The sequence below is a fragment of the Engraulis encrasicolus genome, chromosome 1 (genome assembly GCF_034702125.1).
Source record: "Engraulis encrasicolus isolate BLACKSEA-1 chromosome 1, IST_EnEncr_1.0, whole genome shotgun sequence".
In the NCBI taxonomy this organism is placed as follows: Eukaryota; Metazoa; Chordata; class Actinopteri; order Clupeiformes; family Engraulidae; genus Engraulis; species Engraulis encrasicolus.
In genome coordinates this window covers 16,237,655-16,258,697 of record NC_085857.1, presented here as the reverse complement: position 1 = coordinate 16,258,697, position 21,043 = coordinate 16,237,655, and the positions used below count along the sequence as shown (strand labels likewise).

Here is a 21,043-nt window from a genome sequence, read left to right as displayed (position 1 = left end):
TACCGTCGTCTAGCTACAAGTCCACATTTGTTTACCTAATGACTTGTTTACCTCAGGCTAACTCACGTAAAGACAGGAGGGTTCAACTAAACCGAACTCTAACCCAGTTTGAAATGGCACTGAAGACTTGGTAAACTATAGTAACACAAACACTAACCCATTTCTGTTCAACTTGAACTTGGAGACTTCAATCAACCCTAACCCTTATGCAGTTCAAACTCTAGTGAAGTGCTGGCTTGTGTTGAGTGTACCAATGTGTTTGCGTGTGAGACGAGTCTGCATTTCGTCACATGGCTCAAAATAGTCTCCTGGCGGAATGTGTGCGAGCGTGAGAGAGAGAGTGTGTTTGTTTTTGCACGTGTGTGTCAACTGACCACCGTAAAGGAGACTTGTGACTTGCGGATAGAGCCACAACGTCTAACCGGTGAGAGGAGGACACAAGGACAATGTTTTCAACAGTCAGACGTCTGGAGTACAGTACAAGTTTTTTTTTTCTTTTCTTGTTGCAACAGACGGACTACTGGACACGTGAATGACCCTTACAAAGGACTGTGCCACCTGTGTGTGTGAGTGGTGAGTGTGTGCGTGTGTGTGTGTGTGTGTGTGTGTGTGTGTGTGTGTGTGTGTGTGTGTGTGTGTGTGTGTGTGTGTGTGTGTATATGTGTGTGTTAGTGCAAGTCAGAGTTTGAGTCATGATCGGATCCTCTGACATCCTGGCTCTGGCTGGAGGGGGTGGGGAGCGGGTGGCGGACTATAGGGCCCAGCGGATCTGCAGCGGTAGCAGCAGCAGTACAGTGCTTCCGCAGCACCTGTCACTCCCGCCTCTGCCCCGCCCCTGGCCCAGTAGCCCCACCCCCAGCAGCAGCAGCAGCAACAGCCCTGAATGTGTGCTGCTGTGTACCTTTGAAGATCCTCGTGTGTGCGAGTGTGAAGGTGAAAGTATGTGCCACTGTGCCTTCGGGGATGGAGTGGATACACGTCTGCTCTTCACGTCTCCGCCTACACCCAAGCCCCGCCTACAGGAAGCACTGCGCCTCCTGATTGGCGGCTACCGGGCAACCTGGCCGAGTGGTCACACCACCTGTTACCAGGACTTCTTGGTGGAGGAGGAAGAGGAGGAGGATTCATGGGCGTTGCTAGGAGACGAGACACTGGGATTGTGTGTGTACGCACGCTATGTCAGCCTCACGCTGGCTGAGGGGGTGCGGTCTGTTGCCATGGCTATGGTGTCACATGACCCGAGGAAGATGCTGCAGGAACTACCGCAAGTGAATGAGGCCTTCGGTCGGGCTGCATCCACACTCAAGACGGCCAACACAAACACACACTCACAAACACCAAAGACTGCCACCACACACAACACAAACACAAACTCAAACAAGACGGACAACACACAAACAAACACAGACTCACACATATGCACAGCCAAGCGAGCTAACACCCCACAGGACGAGGCTGGACATTTGCAGAAAGTATTGGAGGGGTATGGAAAGAAAGAGTTTGACTCTACCTCCCTTTCCAGAACTGCAAACACACCAACACCCACAGCGCAGAGAGAGGAACCGGAAGGGTTTCGAGGGGGAATTAAAAGTCAAGACTACAAAGCAGACTGCGGAACCTTAGCCGATCTCTGTGATTGGTCACAGACTCTGGAGCTGCTCTGTGCCATCCAGAGAGGTTTCCATGGTGACCCAAGTCTGCTGGCGCACCAGCAGGAGACCAGTCGATTGCTCCCGCCCCTCTGGAGCACCCACTTCCTGTTTGAGAGCAGGCACTCCCTGTTTGAGACTGGAGACTTTACTGGGTCTTCATCGGCTGGCAAGGTTCTGCTGGGAAACCAAGTCACCCCCTCGTATGCCCCTTGCAAGACCCTTCCACCTGCCTCGCTCCATGACAGTTCCCCTTACAAGACACCTTCCCCCACGAGTATACATGACACCAGGCACTCCCTGTTTGAGACTGGAAACTTTACTGGGTCTTCATCAGCTGGCAAGGTTCTGCTGGGAAACCAAGTCACCCCCTCGTATTCCCCTTGCAAGACCCTTCCACCTGCCTCGCTTCATGACAGTTCCCCTTATAAGACACCCTCTCCCACCAGTCTACATGGCACCAGGCACTCCCTGTTTGAGACTGGAGACTTTACTGGGTCTTCATCGGCTGGCAAGGTTCTGCTGGGAAACCAAGTCACTCCCTCGTATGCCCCTTGCAAGACCCTTCCACATGCCTCACTCCATGACAGTTCCCCTTACAAGACACCTTACCCCACCAGTCTACATGATACCTGCAACTCCTGCACAGAGTTTGGAGACATTGGGTCTTCAACTCCTGGCAAGGTTCTCCGGGGAAACCCTGTCACCCCCTCGAATGCCCTTTGCAAAACCCCTTCACCTGGTTCACTCTGTGACAGTTCTCCCTTCAAGACACCTTCACCCACCAGTCTACATGGCACCTGCCATGCCGGTGTCTATGGCACTGTCCATAGCAACAGCCCTTTGTCAGTAATCAGTACCCATGACAACACTCCCTGCATCACCCCTCAGCCAACTTGTCTCTCTGACAAAGCGCCTTGTGACAGCCCTCAGCTGAGTGGTGCCTATGGAAACACCCCTTCATCACTCAACAGTGTGCGTAGTAGCTCCCCTCTGCCACCTAGTCACCATGGCAACACTTCCTGCAACACAACTGCTGTGCCCAACAACTCCCATGGCAACACTTCTTGTGACACGTCTCACCCCAAAAATCTCCAAGGTCTTCCTACAGATCTCTATGGCAACACCCCTTCGCTAGCTAGTCACCGTGGCAATACTCCTCTTCTCACCAATTCCCATGGCAACCCTTCTTGTGACACCTCTCACCATGACAATCTCCAAGGTCTTCATACCGATCTCTACGGTTACAACACCCCACCACTCAGTGACCTCTATGGAGTCACCCCTCCGTTGACCAGTCCCTACGACAATGTCCCATGCAACACCCCTCACCCCGCTAGTATCCACAGCGGTTGTGACCTCACTGCTTCCTGTGTGGAAGCCGTGACCATCCGGCTGCAGGTAGAGGACATCATCAGCCCATTGCAACAGCCCTTTTTCAGTCCTCCTGGCACCATGACAACCGACCTGGAAGAGGACATGTCCATGGAAACCAGCAGCCAAAGCAGCAGCGATGACAGCATTGAGGTCCTGCTCGACGAACAGTCGTCTGTTGCCATGGAGAGTACTGTAGGCATGTATGGACACTCAATTGAGAAGAGTGCTGTAGATGAGGATAAACACTCTTTTGACATAGAAACTGCTGCAGACATTGACTCTGATGGCATAGAGACGGCAGCAAGTGTGGATTCTAAGGACGCCATGGAGACCACTGTATGCATACTACTGGACACTAAGGACTCTGTTACTACGGAAATTGGCTGGAGGAGCTTTGTTGCAAGGGACATTAGTGTGGAGATGGGTGACTGGAAGACGGGTGTTGTACAGGACTGTGTTACCATTGAGGCCGATGACGGTACAAGCATTATAGGGGATGTTTCTACAGATACTGGTTGGAGGACGGCTGTTGAAGGGGGCTGTCTTGCCATAGACACTGATGATGGGATAGAGGGTGTTACAGAAGACACTGGTTGGAGGACGGGTGCTGAAGGGCACGTTCTTGCTATGGACTCTGGTGAAGGGAGAGATGTCATGGAGAGTGTGGTCTCAAGGAGTGCCACGGTGCGCACTGACAGCCAGGATAGCATCGAGGTGCTCAGCAGAGACTGTCTTCTGTCAGAGGACTCACTACTGCAAAGGCTCATGGGTAGCGTAGTCCAGCAGCAGCAGGAAGAGGGGAAAGACTTCTGGCCTGAGGACTTCACGTCTACCTACTCACTGCTGCAAGGGCTTATGGGTAGTGTAGGAGAGCTGGAGGGACTAGGACATGTAGATACTACCATCGTCCAGGAAAAGGAGGACCTACAAGATGCTTTCAGCCCTTGCATCCAGGAAGAATGTATGGATAATGTTGCCCAAGAGAGAACACACAGAGAACAGGTTATGAGTAGTAGTATAGTCCAGGACAGAACAGAGGGGTGTATGGATATTGTAGTTCAGGAGCGAGAACAGGCCCGAGTGGCTGTGGGTAATGAAGTCCATGAGACAGCAGAGGTCCAGGCGAGAACAGAGGTGGTTCTAGGAAGTGTAGCTCAGGAGACATCAGAGGAGGTTATGGGTACTGTAGTTCAGGACAAAACAAAGGGGGTGCAGGGGGTTGTGGATGTTATAAATCAGGGGAGAACAGAGGCCCAGGGATTTGTGGGTATTGAAGTCCAGCAGATGGCAGAGGCACAAGAGGGCATGGGAATTGTAGTCCAGGAGATAGATGAGGCCCAAGTGGTTATGGGTAATGAAGTCCATGAGACAGCAGACAGAGGAGAGGATCCAGATATGGTCTTTCAGGAGGGAGCTGGGGACAAGGAAGTTATGGGTACTCTGGTGCTTGAAAGAGGAGCGAGCGATGGGGTTTTGCGTAGGGTAGGTCCTTCCACATGTCCACTAAAAGTCCTGGATCTTTATCTCTTTGACATGTTTTGGGGAGCGTGCCCTGTCTCGAAACCCCTCCATCTCTGTCCAAGAGCCCGAAAGGACAACCCTGCCCCCTCCTCAAACACCTCCCCACGCGTAGACGTATCCTGGCGGCAGGCAAGAGGGAATGCAGCGCTGCGATTGGTGCGCGGCTGGCCACATGTCCGTCACGTCGTCTTCAGCCTCCTGATTGGACGACCCCTAGTGGTGATAGGCGGGACTAGAGAGAAGGTGCAGGAGCTGGTGCACGCGCTGGAATTCTTCCTGCCAAACACACACACTGACACACATCAACACTCTAACACACACGCTGACACAGACACACCTGCTCACACACACAGAGTTCTGCCCTGGTGCTGCCGGCCGATTCACATCAACGACCTCCTGGAGTACAGAATCATAGGACTGAACAGGTAACTAATGCACACACGCACGCACGCACACACGCATGCAGATTTCAGATAACAGGTCTCTTGCTCTCCCACACGAATGCACTCCCACCCAAGTTGGTAAATGCACACCCACTGTTGCATTTTACTGACGTGTGTGAAGATTTTTTTGGTTGCGTGTTTGTGTATTGATATTAACTGTTTGTATGTGTGTGTGTGTGTGTGTGTGTGTATATGTGTGTGTGTGTGTGTGTGTGTGTGTATATGTGTGTGCGCGTGTGCGTTCCAGGACGGTGAGTGTGAAGCAATACCATCGCTACTTGACCGTCGTGGACGCTGATCACATGACCTTTCTTGGTCCCGCCTACCGCGGCACTCTGATTGGACAGCTGACAGACCAATCACACATCAAAGAGGGTGGGACTTACGCCCTGTTGGTGCAGAGTGCCTTCACACGATTGGCTGCTCGGGCCTTCCATCAGGTCTTCTCCAATCCGGAGAAAGAGAAGCCACCTCAGAGAGACGCTGCTGATGACATAAGGATACTCAACTTCCTGTGTGATGTCATCAAGCTGCGACTGACAAATCGGGATCCTTCCAGTGTCCTGCGCTTCAAATATGAGCCATACACATACTTCAAATAAACCACACACTAACGCACAAATACACACAAAGACAGTATGGATGTAAAGATGCAGCACACATACACTATGCAACTTATCTTATTCACATCGTGCTATATTTTTTTAATATGCGTTGTTGATCATGTTAATAGTAGTAACTTCCATTATTTTATTTCCTTAACAGATTTGACATGATGGGACATTAATAAAAACACATTGTGAATGAACGTGTTGTGAATGATCTCAAGCAATACATACAGTATACCAGGGGTATTCAATTAAAAGTCACAGAGGGCCAGTTTTTCAAATTCCCTCCAGTGAAGGGGCTGAACATCTGTATAACTGTGAGCAGCACGGTGTGCGGGGTTAGGGTGCAAAACATTGGATTCTCTATTTCTTAGTAGCCTTAGGATGGTCTATTTATGACACGGTCTAAGATTTCACCCTCATGTGAATGCATAGTGGAGATATTCCCAACCTGAAGTTTTAGTGATTGCAAATTATGCACGGCCACAGATACCACCCATATTTGTTTTAACTTTGTTCTGACCTAGTGGGGGGCCAGAACCCTGCCATCCAAGGGCCGCATCTGGCCCCAGGGCCTCCATTTGAATAGCCCTGCAGTATACAGTATAGCTATAGTAAACAGGTGGACCTGGTGTACTGGTTAGGCTGGCTTGGTGGAGGCCTGCACTCTCCAAGGCTATTTCTTACGTGTGTGTGTGTGTGTGTGTGTGTGTGTGTGTGTGTGTGTGTGTGTGTGTGTGTGTGTGTGTGTGTGTGTGTGTGTGTGTGTGTGTGTGTGTGTGTGTGTGTGTGTGTGTGTGTGTGTGAATATTTAAAATGTATCACAAAAATACAAACAAAGCAGTGTAACAGAAAGCTCATTTCTCTCATTGTGTTATCTAACCCTAGTCTATTGGTTGGTTTGTTTGTTTGTTTGTTTAGTTCATTGAGCAACTGTTGAACTAATTAGATTATTATTACTGTATTATCATTGCATATCTCCTTTGACACACTTAACTCCTTGTTGCCCAGGATAAAGTCTTGTGAATTAGGCCACTGGGGGTTTTGTGCCTGCCCACCAGGGGGGCATTAGAGTCTTGAGGGGTGACCCCCAGGGGTTAATCAGACATACTGTACTGTACTACACAGTATAACCAGTATATCTGAGGGTGGGATTGGAGAGCGGTGGAGGATGAGAGTGCCAGGCATATGGCCTGCTCAGACCTACTGTATATACATGTGACAGAGGGACAGCCGTGGCCTAGTGCTTAGAGAGTTGGTCTTTCAATCTAGGGGTTGCCGGTTTGAATCCCCTCTGACCTCTCCCTACATCTCCATCCATGGCTGAAGTGCTCTTGAGCAAGGCACCTAACTCCACATTGCTCCAGGGACTGTAACCAATACTCTGAAAAATAATAGTTGTAAGTCCCTTTGAATAAATGAAAGCGTCAGCTAAGTGTAATGTAATGTAATGACAGAGGTACAGTAACTAAGAGCACAATGGCACTGTGAAGGAAATGCCTTTGTCCTATAGCCCAGTCAAATGTTGGGTAACACTTTACAATAAGGTTACGTGAGTAAGGACGGAATAATGTCTGAAGTAATGACTGATTAATAGTGAATAAACATGTGATTCATGCATGCAGAAATGTCTAGTCCATTAGTAGTCGACACATAATGATGAATGACTCAATATGAAGTAAATGTGGTACATCAGGGGTTAATTAAGGGTGTGAGATCCAAATGTTAATAAATCATGTGTTAACATTGCGGAAAAAGATCATACCATATCTTTCCGATCATATATGAATCAGACCTTAGTTAACGGTGCAGTAATAATGGAAACATATGGTCAGTAATTCTGACTGCACCGTTAACTAAGGTCTGATTCATATATGATCGGAAAGATATGGTATGATCTTTTTCCGCAATGTTAACACATGATTTATTAACATTTGGATCTCACACCCTTAATTAACCCCTGATATATCACATTTACTTCATAGTGAATCATTATTATTCCAATCATGAGTCATTCATCATTATGTATTGATTACTAATGGAGTAGACATTACTGCATACATGAATCACATGTTTATTCACTATTAATCAGTCATTACTTCAGATATTATTCCATCATTACTCACGTAACCTTATTGTAAAGTGTTACCAAATGTTGTTGGTGGTGGGAAATGTTGTCAACGATGTCAAACGAGTCAATCAAACATGTAGGCTTAATGTTAGTGCGAATTGTATGCACATTATTGATACAGTATGAAGAAGATCCTCAACTCACCCCTTGTCAGGTTTGAGGTGAGACTGAGGGAGGCTCAAGGAGGGGTATCAGACGTGGATGACTCACAGAGCCAGTCTCTGCTCCCGTACAACCATGGCCGTAACTACCATTGAGGACACAGAGATCAAGTCCTCTGTATTTTTTTTTTTCAGAGATGTACATTTATTTATGATAAATCGATCTATGATCAACAATGGTAAATTTAGTCTGTATACGCCACCCCCATTCCCATTTATTTGCCTCGAACACAGCCCATATTTTTTAAATCATGAATTCAAATATCCCGACTACAGACTATTATATAATCATTCTGACTGTAACAGTACTCTGTAGAGTGTGCTGTATTTGACCTCAGTATTTAAAAATGTCTTGTTACAGCCCTGCGTACAACCTGCATGTAGCATATGGTACACTGACCTACTTATGACAAAAGTAACTTTGAGAACAAAGCAACCGAGAGGGTTAATTAGAGGTCAAGCATGACTGATGGACAGGGTGTGATTGGAGCAGAGAAAGTAAGATTCTTCCTGTGTTCTTTCTGATTGGATGACAGTGGAGAATAGAGCAAGTGGATTATCCAATGAGAGAGAGCCTGGCTGCCATATGGCACAATGACCTATGACCCATGACCCATGGGCAGTAGAGTAATTATTGCATGAGGACAGGGATGGCAACAGGGGGGTCAGTTGTCCCGGGCCCAGGGAGAGAGGGGGCCCACAATTGGGTGCTCATTACATTATATGTATTGAGTGGGGGCCCTTTCAGATTACTTTGTCCCGAGCCCGGCAAAAGCTGTCAGCAGCCCTGCATGAGGACATTTAAACGCCGCAGCCGCCACCCTTGTAATGCTGTGAAATACACTCACCGGCCACTTTATTAGGTACTGTACAACTTCCTTGTACTGGGTTGGATACTGCGCACTGATTATTTTCTCTTTTTTGGACCATAAGGCCAGATTCACACAAGAACGTGGCGGAACAGCAGCGAGACGGCAGGTCTTTCTGCTTTGTTTCGGTCGGTGTGTTCTACTTGGCCTTTCACACCGTGCCTGATTTTCATAAACTTCAGATCACGTACCGCGATTCTGGTCTGACCAGGACTATAACGATTATCGTTTCCATACCGGAAGAACTTTGTTTCTATGGCCTGGTTAACCCCGCCTCCCTCAGCTTGCTACTGGTTGAGGGCTGTGCCAAAGTTTAAACCAAACATTTCTTAGCCCAATAGAACGTCTCTGCTTAAACCACGTCACTGCCTTGAACACGCCTCTACCCAGGACGGTTGGAAATGCTCAGTTGATTGGTTCCAGACAAAGTGGGTGGAGTTCCCGCTGTAGCGGGATTGAGCAAGCTCCTGGCCCTACTGTGTGTAGCTGAGCCGAAGGCGTTGCGTCACCAGTAGGGCAGAGCCGGCTATTTCACACCCACAGCGTCGGCGTGCACGGCCACCCCTGTTCAAAATCCCCATATAGCCAAAACCTGTTCGCTACTTTGCCATTCATTTCAACAGGACACTGCCGGCCGCTGCCGTCCAAAATCCGCTCGAATTCTATTTTCCAAATGGTGTGGAAGGACAGATCTGTTTCCAAGCATTTTTGCCACCACCGGTAAACAAACGCTTCCGTCGCGCCCCGTTCCCCCAATCTGGTGTGACTTAGGCCTAAGCCCTAGAGGTGATTGTGCATGAATATCCCAGTAGATCAGAAGTTTCGGAAAAACTCAAACAAGGCCATCTGGCAACAACTACATTAGTGACTTAAAGTAAAGTAAAGTCACTTATGTCACTTAGATCCCTTTCATTCCCTATTCTGATGCTCGGTTTGAACTGTATCAGATCGTTTTGGCCATGTCTACATGCCTAAATGCATTGAGTGGGCACTGTGTATTCAATTGATTCGAAATTTGCATGGCCAGTGAGTGCATTTTGTAGGCACGCACAATAGGCCTAGAGCTTTTATGGTCTTCCAAAACACATTCCGAACAGTTATCGTCTTGGCACGAATAAAAGGCAGGGATTTTGTTCTAAAAAAATATATCACACTGAAAAATGTCTTTTTTTCTTGTTATTTCTTGGAACAATACGGATCGCCCAGCGTTTCTTCAGGTTCGTTCTTATATTTATTTTATTTTTTTACATTGGGGAATGAATACTGATGAACTGTTCTAGACTGTATCTGCTGAATGGTTAATCAGGTGTGACTGACAGGCTGGAGTTGGCTTAGAGGGCAGTGGAGGATAGGCTGTCCGGATGATCCACCCAGTCCGTCTGCTCTACCCCCCAAACAGACTGCCGAGACATCTGACCCACTGACCTACTAATGCCAAAAAGTACAGTGGCTTCATGTGGACATTGACACAGAGTGAAAGTTGTAAGTTACCGCAATGCCCTGTCGAAACCACTGTAGGCCTATGTTTTAGGAAGGAATTAAAGTTAATGTCTTTTCAGGTACAGTAGGCCTATTAGGGATGGTTTTATGGATTTAAAAAAAATATATATGAAGACCCAAGATTCAAAAAGTACATTCAAGAAAGGGAGATGTGAGAGAAAGATGGAAGTTATAGTACTTCCCTGTCAAAATTATTGCATGCTGTTAGCCTCGCGCACCATCCTACGTACTTCCACCAAAGAGACTTGGCTCCGCGCTACGTCTGGTACCTGTTTTCTGTGGAGCGATGTTGACCGGTAGGATTTGCGCCGGTGTTCTGACAAACGGTCCTACATTGCAATTTTATCCTACGGAGGGATGCTCTGTCAGACATGTCTGTTAAACGATCCTACATCGCCATAGATAGACGTCAGACATGTTTGTTCAACAACTTATAAGTTAAATCCTGATTTTCCCAAAAAATGTCCTTCCTGCTTCCTGCAATCGCGTCAGATCATCAAACAACCTCCAGACCATGACTACGAATTGAAATGGTAGTAGGCTATTATGGGATGGTCAGGACCAGGCTAGCATGCTGTAGGAAGGACATGAATTTAATACAGAGCCTCTTTTTTAACCTTTTTGCCACCAAAATGGCAACGACCAAGTCTTAATCGCTTTGTGCAGAGCCTACTGTATGTTGTAGCCTTACTGTCACCACAATTGTAATGAATCTTAATCTGTTACTTAAGGCTATTGTTGATGCCATAGCAATGTTGCTATGATGTAGTGAGTAGAGCAGAGGTGTCAAATGTAAAACTACAAAAATAAGTTTCCTTCCAACACAAGTAACTTATCTGAGTAATCAGTAGACCTGTGTACTTGTCTTACGATCAGCTAACTCTGCACTGGCACTTTTTGACCCAGACCAGTCCTGCTGTTAAGATGTAGGCTAGTTGAGCAATTTTCAGCAAAGAGTGAATAAGCCCATCAACGGCCCCATGTGCAGTGAGAGGCTACATTTGTAATGTCTTTCATGTTGTCAAAATAGCCAGTCAAGCGCATAGATATGATATTTGTGATGGTTTCATGTATTTTGTTTTAAATATGGAGACTCAACATTCCCAACAATGATGTCTTTCCCTCAGGATTGAAGTGGGATTTGAGGATAGAGGAGGGTACAGAGCCAACAGTCTGTGAGGATGTCAGTCAGTCTGTCTGCTTTGCTCCCAGACAGCTTGCCAAGCCATCTGAGGGACACACTGAATGCCTCATGACAAAAAAGTATCGTAAGCTCATGAGAATGTTAAAACTTAGAGAAAGTCAGAAGTTATCATATATGCTTTTTATTGATTGATTAATAGATTTATAGAAAAATATAAAGATATTTACAGATGAATTAATCTTTAGGTTCTTCATATTCCCCCAAATGTTGTGCTGCTGCTTTGTCAGAATGGTGTTTGGTGCAATGCTTTTACGTTGCCAATCAAGGGCTCATAGACCACTACGTATGTTCACCACAAGATGACGGGAAATTAGATTTTCCACAGATTTCAATTTACCTCATCCACACTACCAGCCCTGTCTCTCTACGGCAAGAGACGAGGGACAAAAAGTGTGCAATGGTGTGCACAAGTCTATCATTACAGTAAGACCTCTAGATGATTTTCGGTCTGAGCATGAATACAGCAAATATGCTCACACACAGGGCCGCTGACAGCTTTTGCTGGGCCCGGGACAAAGTAATCAGAAAGAGCTCCCTATCCAATACATAGAATGTAATGGGGACCCAATTCTGGGGCCCCTATCTCCCTGGGCCTGGGACAACAAATCTCTGTGTCCCCCTCTGTCGGCAGCCCTGCTCACACACTAACAATGCTCTCCATATGATGAGGGGAGGTGAAAGTATCCACTGACTTCAAGTGACCTTAATAGCCACACTAGCACGTGAGGTTTCTAACATGCAATTATGTCAAGCACATGCAGGTGGTACAATGTATAATTGTACAGTGTCTTACTGGATTGGAGGTTAGTTGCGGATAAAGGATGCTCCACAGCCTCCACGAACAAACCACTCTGCCCGTCTACCTCCAGACAGACACTGTCCTGTCAAATAAAGGCATAAACCCCCCTTAAAAAAACATTAGAGATCTATAATAAATATATCATATATCAATCTGTTAATCAATTAATACAAAGCATAATGTCAGAGTTACTCTTCCATTTGCAATCAGGATAAAGTAATAAACGGCAAAAAGAATGGTACATTCATGAGAAGATCAAAACTGAGAGAAAGTTGTAGGCTATCATACTGCAGTCAGAACCATGTAGCTGGGCCTATAATAGTTTTGACTGTAATACTAATAGTAATTTCTTAAATCGGAATAAGCAAGGCATTTCTTAACGATACATACAGTAGGTCAACTCAATAGCCTAAAAAGTATCATTTTATAAACAAAATATACAAAAGAATGTTACTGTACACAGCAGGAAGTCAGTAAAGCTCACACCCTAGCAGTTCTCGCTATATTGAGAGAGCAGATGGGATTTTCAATTGCAGATCTCTAGAGCAGATTTCAATTGACCTTAGCCACACTACCGCCCCTGCTGTTCTATGGCAAGAGACGAGGGACAAAAAGTGGTCTGGTGGTCTGCAGTATATAGGTCTATCATTACAGGAAGAGACCTTTTAGATGCTTTTCATGTCAATGGTGCATCCTCTTCGCACGTGCAGCTTTTTAACATGTAATTATCTCAAGCACATGCAGGTAGTAAAGGTTAAATGCAAGCTGTGTATGACTGTTGTGGTGCATTGGGATACAGGATGCTGAGAGCCTAGAGCAGGGGTGGGGAACCGTTTTCGTACTATGAAGACCAACCAGGATTTCCCCCTGCACTTTAGGCCTATATTGAAGGAAGCCACCTTTACAACGATCCCCACCATCATTAAGTCCTCTGAAAAATTACATAATTGTACTTAAAATGTTATTTCTAAGATTTCTTTACAAAACATGTCATATTTCATGTGAAACTGCATGACATTAAAATTACATCGAGGGCCAGATAAGGCGTTCTGAAGGGCTGTAAACGGCCTTGGAGACATACAGTAGGTTCCCTATCCCTGGCCTAGAGAGAGGAAGGGAGTCTTCTCCCTTTAGACCAACAGCCAAGGCAACGGGCACATTGACATCATTATGGCCTAAATGAAAGTTCACCAAGAAAACTCCCATTGTTATTGAGTGTGTTTATATGTATAATAGGGGCTTATTCGGGATACTGAAGTCGGGAAAAGGTGTGCTCAAACGCAAATTCGGGATACTTAATATCCCGATCATATTCGGGATAGCCTACTAAACTGCATGTTAACAGTATGGCACAGCACTCCACAGCACACAACGTGGATCAGGGTACCTTTAGTCCTGGAGGATGGTGGGGATGAACACGTGTTAATTACTCCCTCCCAGCCCCACCAACCTGGTGGATCGGGAATGGAACCGACAACCCTTGGGCTACAAGCCTGACATCCTAACCAATTACTCACGACTGCCCAAAAAGTTCAGTATGTTCATGAGAATTTATTAATAGAAAGCAAGAAGCAAGACATTGCTCCATGAGACATACCATGTTTTATGACACATTTTGTCAATTATGACCAATTATGAAAATGATGACCAATTTTGTGAGAAATATCAAAGGGTGTACAAACTTTATCCTATGACTGTAAAATAAGCAGTGTCGTGCACAGACATTGTTGGGGGGCAGGTGCTGAAGGGGGGTGTTGGGGGCATGTGGAACTTTCGATTGCCTTACTAGGCTTATGGAGGCTATATATTATGTCTAGGCCAGGAATGTCAAACTCAGGCCCGGGGGCCAAATTTGGCCTGCGGAGCCATTTTATTTGGCCCGCGAGATCATTTGAAATGTGTATTACAGTTGGCCAACATACACCATAACTGTAGAGTATTAAGATTTGAACATAAAAATGCGTATATGACAGGAATATGAGTGGGCCCAGGCCATTGAAACAGCTCACACTCAAATGCAACAGAATATGTGCAGGCACATTTGAACTATGATGGGACTCTGTTTAAGCATAAATTTAAACATGAGCAATTTTAGTCTATTTTTGTAAAAAAATATATAGAGTTTGGCCCGCGACTTCGCTTCAGATTTTAATTTTGGCCCTTGGTCAATTTGAGTTTGACATCCCTGGTCTAGGCATTATCATTTGTGGATCATCATGTCCACATGGACCACAGTGCATTGTGACAAAAAACTTTTAAAAGAACCTTTTTCAAAAAGGGCATTTTATGTCCAGTAGGACAAAGGGGCAGGTGCTTTAGCACACCCTCGTCCCTATCTGTGCACGCCTATGAAAATAAGCACTGACTGTGTATTTGGTCACAGTCTGAATAAAGCAAAAGTGCTATAATAGCACACTAACAATGCTCTCTATGATGACGGGAGCTGAGAATGTCCACTGACTTCAAACGACACAACTCTACTCCAGGTAATCGTATATATAGGGAGACAAAGCAGGCGGGTTCTTTTCCGGTATCCACTTTACGTCGGGTGAACGCCCCTTTAGGAGACCTTCGATTAGGAGACCTTCGGAGTCTTGAGGTTGAGAATAAATGGAGTCCCCTTAGCGCTGTAGATGGCAGTAGCGCACGTCTTGTGCAAACACCACGAAAAGAGAAGAAGAAGGAGGGACAACGGCCCCTTAGGAGACCGAATTCTGAGCACTCGCTTTTGCATTGAGTGGCCGTGTTTCGATTCCTCTTTATTAAATATCCAACCTCTTTGTCTACTCTCTAAAGCAGCTATGACACTACCTGCCCCTGTTTCTCCATACGGCAAGAGACGAGGGACAAAAAGTCATCTGTAGTGTGAGGACAGGTCTGTCATTAGAGGAGGAGACCTTTAGAAACTTCTCATGTCAACGGCGCATCATCTTCACACGTGAGGTTTGAGTTTCTTTCTAAAGTGTAATTATCTCGAGCACATGCTGATGGGATCACGCGCACGCACTCACACACACAAAGTAAAGGTTAAATGCAGGCAGCACATCACAGGCAGCATAATTTCATGTCAAATTGCAAATGCTGTGGCTGAGAGGAGCGGAGCTGGATTGAACACCCTGCTTGCCAAGTAACATACTGAGCAGTCAAGATCTTGTGATAATTTCTTCAAACTTTTTTGAAATTCTATATCTTCATTTAGGCTGTATCTGGTAAGTCATAATGTTGTGCATACAGCAGTAGACCGGATAAGAGTAACTTTATTTATCCCCAGCAGGGGCGTAGGCAGAAATAATAAAACAGATGGGCCCAACCCAAAAGTGTGTAGGTAGATATTATAATACTGTGCTCAAAAATGATACTTTGAAATTGAAATCATAGAAATCACAGAAGATGAACCAGACTTTTGACAAAATGGTTAATTATCGCTCAGTGCTATGCCATTAATTTATAGTTCAATGAGGCAACAGTTGACTGTCTGTCAAGTGTGAATGAGGCGGGCCTGGATGTCAAGTGGGCGGGCCCAGGCCCACCTAGGCCCACCCTTGGCTACGCCTATGATCCCCAGGGGGAATTAAAGAATGCATGTACACACCATTTATCATAAATGTCTGCACTGCCCCTTGTTCACACTGTGTATCTGCAGTAATACATTTGTATAATAATGACAGTGGAGGACACTCTATTGCATATACCCCCCATACTCAAATAGCGGCCCTATCTATCTATTTGTGGCCCTCGAATAATTTTGAAAAATCAAAAAAAAAAAAAAAAAAAAAAAATGTTCTACTAAATTTTTTTTTTTTTTTTCGGTCCGATCGCGCTGCCGGCTCTTATTTTGAAATCGCGCCACAGACGCTAGGAAGATGCGTGCCGTGTCTCCGCCCCCTCAATCAGTTTCTCCCTGCAGGCTCCAAACAGAAGTGACTATGAGGGTGGCAAGCCCCCTGCACACTACATGCGGTAATACGAATCCGATTTGACCGTTAACCATTCATTGTCTATGGAGAACCGCATTCCGTATGCGGTTGGGGTCCGGACAGTCCGGTGCGGAAGAAAGTCCGCATCCGAGAGCCTCCGCATACGTTCAAATATTTCAACTCGTCCGGAAAATACCGTGCCTGACCGTGCGGTGAAGAGAGCTGTTGCTATGGTGATGATAAACACTTTAGGATTTCCCGCAGGTCTTCTCAAAAATTAATAGATAAATATCAAAATTACGCCGTTTTAAGCTGTTAAAAACAGTGATAATGTCCAAACTTTATCATTATTTAATCCACACTAGATAGGTGGACAAGAAAACAAGCAGTTATGATTTGATACGAAATTACGAAAACCAAATTCATCACCAAACACAGCAATACTTTTCACACATGATCTTTATCAGTAACACATTTCAAAAAAGTGAAACGAAGCGTTTTTAGTGTTCAAATAAAGAAGTTTGGTGGCATTTTATGCTCCGTCCGCCATGTTTCAAACAGCCACCACTAGACCTTGCTTGCGGGAGTTTTTCTGAGGTAATACGGTGTCCACTAGGTGGCCACCACTCCGGTGATGCGGTGACCGCATTGCCCAGTGTGCAGGGGGCTGCAGAGGCAGCTTGTGAGGTAGACTACTGAAGGGAAGTACGGTAGAACTTGTAAATAAATTATTTACAAAGTTCTCTTTGCCTCGTTTTTGAAAGTAATGGTCCACATTTCATTGCATACAGTGTGTTAGGACTTCGAATTGGTTTAGCACTAGCTGTAGCTAGTTGCTAACACAAATGAAGGCAAATTGTGTTTGAGCTCTGCTGGCAGCTAACTAGGGGTAGCCTACTTAAAAACGAATTGCTTGATAAACTTTTCACACTTTTAAACAGTCCCCAAATAGTTCGTTTGGAAAGCTAAGCCCCTCATAAGATTTCAAACAAAGTTATGAGCAACTTGACAATTTATTATTGGCTTTTGCATTTAACCAACATTGCATCAAATGTGCCATTTTCTTGTTGACAAAACCTGGTGTTCTCCTATCTATGTGTCCTCTTTGTTGGGTCCATTAACATGCATCTGATTCTCATTATGCATGTGAGAGCTGCATAAACAAAGTAAGGGTTAACGTTCGGCGAGAAGGTCGCTACCGTGGAATAGCAGCACGACAGAGAGAATCTTTAGACCCCGACGCGGAGCGGAGGGGTCTTGTTCTCTCTGAAGTGCTGCTATTCCACAAAGCGACCGACTCGCCGAAAGTTAACCCGCTTATTATATGGATATACTTAAATGATTCACACATGCGGGGACATTTCTTTAGACCTATTTAATGTTAAGATTGTTGCTGCGCAAAACAAAACAGTGCCGTTGTGGAACACCGCTAGGCAACAGCTAGGTAGGCTAGCCAGGACAACAGGTGTTGTCTATCACAGCAGCTGATTAGAGTGACAAAAGACCGGACACCCTGCGGAGTGATATGAAACATTCGCTTTAGCCACTGACTTGTATACAAGCCAGTGGCTTTAGCAGTGAACGTCTTGTTGCCAATAAGAGCGTTCGTGATGGCGTAATTTTGACGAAGTTGAAAATTTGCTAGGCAGCGAGCATGCTCAGTGTGTCCGCGTGAAGCATCATGGTTAGAATTGCCGTTCACGAAGCAGTTGAAGGGAGTGACCTCTGCGCGGCAGTCGTGTCACATGGGGTTGAACCATCGCGGGAACAAAAGTTTTGTCAAGCTGCCACCAGGGGCTGTTCACTCACGGAACTTCCTGTTAGCCACAATTGGCTAACCCTAACCACGGGACAGTGCAAAATGAATGGGTGTCAATGGAGTTTTTTACCATTATCATTTTTGTGATTTTTTATAATTTTTTGTCCTGAAATATTAATATTAAGTTCGAAGCTAGAAATAATAAGACCCCATTTGAGTAGCGTTTCGATTATTTTGCGCCACTAGATTATTATACTGGGTCACAAAGCTCAATTTTTATGGGGCCAAACCCATAAACATTAGCGCGATGCTAGCGAGTACAGGTTGAAATCTTCTAACCTGCTGTAAAACTACACACCTGTGCGATTTGTCAATACAGCCTATTGTTAAACAACAGTCATAGTGCTTACCAGGAATGTTTTGTTGATGATATTTGTGACTGGAAATCGCAGTAGCAATGTATTTAGCATGGGTTCCCCTTTCCATTCCATACATTTTCCCACATGAAGGACTGGCCCACGCTCGTTACTGCATTATGCATGCAAAGCTAACTGGCTACAATGGGAACCAATGAGACTGAGCCTTCTCCCTGTTAGAGGTTCTCTGCTGCCACGCAGTACCAGAAAGCTACTGCGCTGGGCAGAAGACCTCCTCCATGATGTGAGGAATCTGCCGTGATTGGTGTTCATAGCTCATGTGATTCATGTGTGTGTAGTTGAACGTGCTTCATTTTCTACATGCTGAAATGCATTTCATGCTGAAATGCAGCATACTCAGTGGTATCATATGGTTGCACAACCCACTTACAACAGAAAAAAAAGAAACAAACCACCCTGTCGTCAGATGCTCCATCTTCGCCACGTTAGGAGTGTATGCCGTAGGTTACAAAACCAGTATTATTCAGCGGGCCGCCTGCTCGACGGTTAGAGTAGTGGTTGCGCGCCTGACTTCCATTCATTAGGTCCCCGGTTCGAAACTGCACCGAAACACGGGGAGTCTTTAGTTGCTGATGGTTAATGTGGAAACAGACCAGTTGCGAGAGACTTATCTTGTCTTTTATGTATGAAAGTGCACGAAACAGAGTGGCCTTTGTGGTTGGCGCGCCATGGTAAAGCTACATATTGAACACCTGGGTTCAATCCTCGCAGCATGGGTTGGCGCTGTTAAGTAATTTTAAAACGGTCCTATCTGAATGACGACTTTGGTCCCAAAACACAAAATGAATAGCCTAAAGTGAGAACTAATTAACTGAATTATTACATGGAAGTGAAGCCAAATCATCACATAAGACTTGTGCCATGATTCACTGAGTGGTAACCTGTGCCTCTACCACAAGACCACCCGATTTCTCTCCGAGACGTAGAGCGAGTCTCGCATTTCACAAGCATGTGCCGACGATGGTAAGCACGTCATGGAATTAGCGCCATGATTATTTAATTCCACGAGAGGGCGCCCTGGTACACCCGCTGTCAAAATAGGTAGATCCACCCACAGACCTATAGATCCACCTTCTTTGCCGCTGTTGAAATCTCGTCGTCCTGATGTGTCCAGCTTGGTTGCGACGCAGTTATCCCCTCCTTTTTATGACCAAGCAAATCACGTTTTGATCAAATCTTTTGCTGCGTGATTGCAAACGGGCCTATTGACAGCGGTAGCCAGGACAACGGGTGCTGTCTATCACAGCAGCTGATTAGAGTCTTGTTGAAAAGTCGCTTTAGCAGTGAAAAGTCTTGTTGCCATTGACAGCGGTCTGTTATAGACCAACCCGTCCGTTATCGAAAAATAACAGACGTCCGAACGTTGGGGAGCCCCGTTGAAATGAATGGAGCATTCGACAGATGACGTCACAACCATATAATAAGTCAGAATAAGCAACATTTGTTTGAAAAGTGTTATCTTCAGGCTTATTGGTTTTCTCACTAAGAAATAAATGTTTATGAATGTAGTCTGCAAATATAGGCTAATCTTATGTCATTTAAAAAAGATAATCTTATGTCATTTAAAAAAAATACTGAAGGGTGGGTGGCAATGACAGCAAGGCAGGCACCTCACCCCACAGTGCTCCAGAAAAATGCAGGCCCTTTATGAGAGAAATGTTCTCCCATCCTGTCACTGGAAACTAAATATCTGCTGTGGGTGTGAGTGCGTGTGTTTTGTGATTACAAAGGCCTTATCATTTTTTATTTTTTTTTTAATATTTTTTTTTGGTGGGGGTCGTGTCGTGTCAGCCCGGCCCGGCCCTTTATTGGGAGGAATTTTGAAAAACTGGCCCTCGGGGACTTTTAATTGAGTACCCCTGGCATATACTGTCAATGATTGCATCTGGTGTGAAGGCAAGGCAAGTTTATTTATATAGCGCATTTCATACACAGGTGCAACTCAATGTGCTTCACAAAGTTTACAAATGTAAATGAAAGGAAAAGGTGTATCCCCACTTTGTAGTCTAGTATGGGGTTCCCAACCTTTTCCAACTTGGGGCCCACTCACAATTTTCACTAATGTTTGCGGCCTGTCTCTGACCCAATGAACGGTGCAATCCAAATAAATAGTCATTAGCAAGACACACACACACACACACACACACACACACACACACACACACACACACACACACACACACACACAGTCTGAGGCCTACAGACTTGTCCTATCTTTTTAGGATTTTAGACATTGGATTACTTTTCCAATTTAGATAATATAAATAGACTGGAACTGGGGATGTGAAGGGAAAATAGAATCTGCTAAATATTCGTTCTTACAAAAGTGAATTCAAATTGATGTACAGAGTGGAATTAACAAAGCTCTACTTTAAGGGGCAGCTTCTGAAAAAAAAAGGCTCAGAGCTCATGGTACATACTATTACTTGACTGTACTGACACCCTGTGGCCGCAATATAGTCATTACAGGTTTTCAAAAGACATCCAGGTCATATTGAAGGCAGCCACCATGGTAAATCAAAGGATCTACAATTTTAAGGAACCGGATTTCATTTTGAATAGTCAGTTCTGAAGCAAGTACCCCAGTTCTAAAACAATGGCCAACTGCTTACCTAAAGCCAAGGTGTGAGCACATGGGGAGTTCTGAAAGTGATGAGATTTTTTGTAT

General features: G+C 45.3%; 1 protein-coding gene across 1 annotated transcript; it reads left to right on the top strand.

The window, feature by feature from the left end:
- The first annotated feature begins 692 nt into the window (after positions 1 to 692).
- On the top strand, positions 693 to 5,764 carry LOC134456392 (uncharacterized). The gene is made up of 4 exons (XM_063207760.1): positions 693 to 789; positions 934 to 1,268; positions 1,647 to 4,972; positions 5,238 to 5,764. Exons 1-4 carry the CDS (start codon positions 693 to 695, stop codon positions 5,590 to 5,592), a joined length of 4,113 nt encoding a protein of 1,370 aa, XP_063063830.1. The 3' UTR covers positions 5,593 to 5,764.
- Positions 5,765 to 21,043: the final 15,279 nt, after the last annotated feature.

Bases quoted from the DNA above. Each gene is read 5' to 3' on its own strand.
- LOC134456392 (XM_063207760.1), top strand. From the start codon at position 693: ATGATCGGATCCTCTGACATCCTGGCTCTGGCTGGAGGGGGTGGGGAG. The intron at 1,269-1,646 runs GTGAATGAGGCC...GATTGGTCACAG, and splicing joins TGCTGCAGGAACTACCGCAA to ACTCTGGAGCTGCTCTGTGC. The intron at 4,973-5,237 runs GTAACTAATGCA...TGTGCGTTCCAG, and splicing joins AGAATCATAGGACTGAACAG to GACGGTGAGTGTGAAGCAAT.